A 5,544-nucleotide genomic window follows, 5' to 3' on the forward strand; every position below is an offset into this window, starting at 1 on the left:
TTTATCATTTTCTTTAAAAATAAATTAATTTTTCTCTCAATAAAGAAAATATTTTTCATTAACTTAATTTTTTGAGTATCTCAAATATTAAAAGACATGAAAAATATTTTTCTATAAAACAAATGAATCTAAATATAAAAAATAAGGCCACTTATTATACTAATACAGCCAATATAGCCACCCACAATAATTAGTTAATGATTGCTTAATCAGATAATAGTTTGCTTAAGCTTGTCTAATAGAGTGTTTTCAATTTCAATTTTAAAATAAATAAATATTTATTTTTTTATTATATATTTTTCAGGAGACTTTCCTAATATAGAAACTAAATGAACTTATATATCTCATAAAAAATTACAGAAAATTAAACATATAAATGTATTGTAACACTCAATCAATTAAAAGCTAGCTACTTTCATTTTTTTAATTATTCACAATGTATAGAGCTTAAATGTTTTTGCAAACATATAAACAATTATGGTCCAAGATACTAAAAGATACTTTTCAAAAAGTACTATTAAAAAAAGTAACTTTCTAAAAGTAATTTAACTTGAATAGAGCGAAATAAGTAAATTATTTTCTAAAAAAAATGAGAAATTGAGAGTCTTAATTTTTTGAGAAATTAAAAATTATGATCAAATAAATAAATAAAATTTTAATATTTTTTTAAAAAAATTAAAATTTCTTAATTGAATCATTCATCAAACAAGACCTTAAACTTATTAAAAATAAAAAAAAATAAAGTAAATAAATTAACTTGAAGTAGAGTAATACAATATGACCTAAAAGTATTATATATTTTTTTATGATTTAACTTAAAATCATTTAGAGTGGAGAAATAGAATTTACATAATCAACATGATATGAATCTGCCTAACTCCACCTCAAAAGCTAGCTCACAAGAAGAGATTTACAAACTCATATATATAATATGTAAGACCTCACTGCAGAATCGATGTGGGACGCATCATTTCCGATCCTTTTAGACTGAACGTCCTTGTGAAGTAACCGGAATCATGACTCGTTCACCTCGACCTCTCCCGAATAACGTCAGGGAACCTTTGTACATGGTCCACCGACCCATGCAGAGTGAGGCTCTGATACAAAATGATATGAACCTGTCTAACTCCATCTCAAAAGTTAGCTCATAAGGAGAGGTTTGTAAACTCATATATAAAACACCCAAGACCTCCCCGCAGAACTAATATGGGACGCATCACAACCTCAAATTTTTTAGGTAAAAGTTTAATTGAATTAAATTAAATAAATAAATTAAAAAATAACGTTAAAAATTAACATTAACTGTATTGTTTGCTATAGAGATTAATAATATTAAAATAAAAATTTTATTATATAAATTAAAATTAGGATGATATTGATAATAATTATTTAAGTCGTGAAATTATTAATGAAATTAATTAAAAAGTAAATTAATAGAATTTAAAATTTTAATATTTTTATTATAAAATACACATAATTATAAAATTATTAATTTAATTATTTTTTTTAAATGAATCACGTTATATTCACTTATAGTCAATTATTGCTTCTCGTGTGGGTTAGTGGCCCATGGCTTCTCACACAAGCGTATAAAAATAAAAATGCATAAATTACAGTAAAAAAAAAAAAAAAACCATTATAGCAAAGCAACTTACAGAGCCAATCAAGGCATGTGATGTGAGTGTTGTCATGTAATGCGCCAACCAACTCCACATTTATAGCAGTTTTCGTCTCTATTTGCTTCCATTTTTTAATTTTATTTTTACAGTATTTATTAATATTTTAAATTTTTAAAATTATTTTAATAATATTAAAATAAAATTATTAATTTCTGTAATATTTTAATAACAAATAAATTAATAATATAATATTCACCCCTTACAATAAATTTATTCAAATTATACTAACAAAGAAAATTTACGCCGATGATTTTGGTTCATATAATATAGGTGATTTTCTGATGATAAGATTAAATTTAAAAATTTTTTTAATTGTTTCCTTTCATATATTAAATTTATAAAATAATAAATTAAAATTATTTAAATTTAATATAAATAGAAATAAAAATTTCCAAAAATCTATCTCATCAAGGGTTATTATTAGAGGGATTGATGCATGCCCGACATTCACAAAAGTGAAAAGATATTTGTTTGGTTTTGGTTTTGGTTTTGGTTTTGGTTTCCCCCAATTATCTCAGTGCTGCACCTCACTCATCAAGGTCCCTAAAATTGCCCTTCCCATCCCACCATTACGTGTCTCACTCGTCAAGGTCCCTAATTAAACTAGACCTTCACATCCATCAAATAATATCTCTATTCAAATTCTCTTGGGATTTTGGAACATACCTTTTTTTAGTACGTCATCATTTATCCCATCAAACTGTTCATTGACCACTAGATTGGTTCTCTCAATTAGGGATACATAAACAGTTAGTTTAATTTTAAATTGATTCGAATCTATAAAATTAAAAATAAAAAATTAATAATTTTAAAAATTAAAATAAATTAATTATTAAAAGATAATTAAATTAAATTAATAAATATTAATTTGATTAATTTTAAGCTGATCAAATTGAACTGTATAAAATTTTATATTCTTAATATTAAATTTTAATAATAAAAAAATAAAAAAAAATTAAAAATCAAAATTCAAAAATTTTAAAGCTTTCTTGGTATATATATTAGTAATTTTGATTTGGTTTGATTTTTTTTATTTATTATAAAAATAATTGAACCGAACTAATTAATTAAAATTTATAAATCAAACTAAACCGATTGAATTGAATTGACTTAATTTGATTCAGTTTTTCAGTTCAGACCAAAATCTGCTCACTCCTACTCTCAACACCACCATTTACTCTACAATTAAGAGAAATCAAATATATTATTTATAAGATATTAAAAAATTAATTTATGTAATATTTTATGAATTTAATTTTAATATTTGAAGTTTTATCCAGTTTATTCATTTTGAGTAATTTCAAGTTGGGGTGGCACATTTTAATTGTTTTTGTAGTTATTTAATTATCTTATATGTGATTGAAAATTGAATCAGGTAGAAATTTTAAAGAGATTGAATTGAATATAAAGGAAGAAGAGCTTATTATGAGAAATATATATAATGATTTCATATGTTACATAATCAAGAGGTTAATGGAACAAATAAATTAAGAAAAATAGTCGCTTTTTATAATTTTTATTTAATTAGCATTAGGAGAGAAAATTATATCAAAATAGTCTCACATAATTTATTTTTAATTAAAACTTCCGCTAATTTATTTATATGAAAATAAAATTTTTTAGATTAAAATAATTAAGCATTGTATGAAACTAATTAAATAATTTTAATATAATAAAACCTTAATAATTAAAATGATATTTTATTATTAATTATTTATTTTTATTATTATTATTATTATTATTATTAATTACTTAGAATTGATGTTTACCATTGGGAATAAACGTGAATAAACAGCAATTTAGGGAATCCTTTAATAAGAAATTAATTATTTGAAGGGTATAAAGGAAAAAAAATTAAAGAAAAGAAAGCATTATAAAAGGAAAACTAAAGAGCATAGGAGGAAGGGCAGCAAAGCTAAGCATTGAAGGAAAGGAGAGGGAATGACGTGGACTTGTTAGGACTTAGGACACGGTGCCCGCAAGCAACGGCCAAGATTCGCTCTCACTCTCCTCCGTTTATCTTCTCTCCTTGCCTTCTATTTTCACTAGCTACCTCCAAAACTCACTCGATCTTTTCTCTCTCTCTCTCTCTCTCGAAGAGGATGCTGCTAAGAAAGCGTCCTCGTCCACCCATCAGAAGAACTACAAGTGTGTCCGGCATCACCGTTGATCTTCCCAACGTGGATGCAGTGGAGATGCCGTCGTCCGATGATCATGGGAGTAACCAAAACCACCAGATGATCGGAGATCCTCATCATGCACTGGTGGGAACTGAGGAAGAGTGTCTAAGTTATTATAACAACTACTACAACATGAGTGGTTTTGATGGTAATAGTAATGGCTTATATGATCAGCGTTTCTTGCCAACCATGCTGTCTCCAAGGAATAACCAAAGGAGAAGCTCTGGTGATTTCTTGGAAACTGCTCATTTCTTGAGGACTTGTGGCCTTTGTAAACGCCGGTTGGCTCATGGGAAAGATATTTACATGTACAGGTATATATATATATACATCTCTCTCTCTCTCTCTCTCTCTCTCTCTCTCTAAGATTACTCAAATGAGTTCTGGTTTAATTCCTTTTAACCCCGCTTAGTGTATATATATATATATTATGATCTTGTTCAAGAATTCTTCAAGACTCCTTTTTTTATCCTCTCCAGTGGTTTTCAACAGATATACAAAGATCTGTATGGAAATAAAAATCAGCAAGAGTTCTTGCAGTGCTTCTGATTTATGAATTTATGCAGAACTTGATATTGCTATGCTTAAGCTCCTGAAATCTTAACCTTGTTTCCTTTTTTTTTTTTATTCTTATTTTCAATTTCCTATATTTATTGATTTGATTTTATTTATATTATTATATGCAGAGGGGATACAGCTTTTTGTAGTGTAGAGTGCAGAGAACAACAGATGAAGAATGATGAGAGAAAAGAAAAGTTGAGTGGTGTTGTTATTATGGCATCAAAGAAAGAAGATCACCATGCATCACCATCCACAACATCATCAAGCTCCAAGGCGGCTGCTGCTGCTGCTGCTTCTAGGAAAAGTGAGACTCTGGCTGCTGCTTGACTTGAAGACTCTAGTATTTTGGAGAGATAATTAATGGCTACAGATAATATATATTGCCATTATCAGTCCACATCAACTCCATTGATGCCCCCCATAAATATTTTACATGATGAGCTTTGAGCAAGACAATATATTATATAATATAATTATTGTGTAAAATTATGTAGAAATTAAAAAAAAAAAAAACCGATAATGGGTGTACTTATTTTTATGGATGCTAAATTGCTAATTAATGGAAATGGCTTGATCTTTCTCTCCATCTGAAAAGTCTGTTTTTATTTTTATTTATTATTATTATTTTTTTACTTTCATATGGGATTAAATGGAAGAAAAACAGATTATTGCAAAATGGGAGAAAAATACATAGGTTTTATTTTCCCTTTTTTAAAACAATAATTTTTTTTTTAATCTTAAAATTTTCATAAAGGGATTAGGTAGAAGTGATTAGGTTTTGATTAATTGTGTTATATTTATTGTAATTTTATCTAATTAATCAAAATTATTCAATGAATACGATTATTTCTAAAAAAAATAAAACTAGATTTTAATTTTAGTAATTTCTTTTAATTTTGTTAATAAAATTATATATAGTGAAAATGAGAAGTTGATAATTGTTATACTAATTTTGATCAACTAAATAAAATTGAAAATCTATTTTAATCAATTGAATTAAATTACAATCAATTTGGTTAATATATAATACAATTTTATGAAAAGATTTGATTTTTTTTTTTGTAGTTAGGCCAATAGTCAATTACCAAAAATATATTATTATTATTATTATTATAACATAATTT

The 5,544-nt window shown here is 26.0% G+C and overlaps 1 protein-coding gene across 1 annotated transcript; it reads left to right on the forward strand.

Moving 5' to 3' along the window:
- The first annotated feature begins 3,530 nt into the window (after positions 1–3,530).
- Positions 3,531–5,006, forward strand: LOC110643964 (FCS-Like Zinc finger 6). The gene is made up of 2 exons (XM_021796508.2): positions 3,531–4,173; positions 4,546–5,006. The coding sequence occupies exons 1-2, from the start codon at positions 3,782–3,784 to the stop codon at positions 4,745–4,747; spliced, it is 594 nt and encodes a 197-aa protein (XP_021652200.2). The 5' UTR covers positions 3,531–3,781; the 3' UTR covers positions 4,748–5,006.
- Positions 5,007–5,544: the final 538 nt, after the last annotated feature.

Source organism: Hevea brasiliensis, chromosome 7 (assembly GCF_030052815.1).
Source record: "Hevea brasiliensis isolate MT/VB/25A 57/8 chromosome 7, ASM3005281v1, whole genome shotgun sequence".
Classification (NCBI taxonomy): Eukaryota; Viridiplantae; Streptophyta; class Magnoliopsida; order Malpighiales; family Euphorbiaceae; genus Hevea; species Hevea brasiliensis.

Bases quoted from the DNA above. Each gene is read 5' to 3' on its own strand.
- LOC110643964 (XM_021796508.2), top strand. From the start codon at position 3,782: ATGCTGCTAAGAAAGCGTCCTCGTCCACCCATCAGAAGAACTACAAGT. The intron at 4,174-4,545 runs GTATATATATAT...TATTATATGCAG, and splicing joins AAAGATATTTACATGTACAG to AGGGGATACAGCTTTTTGTA.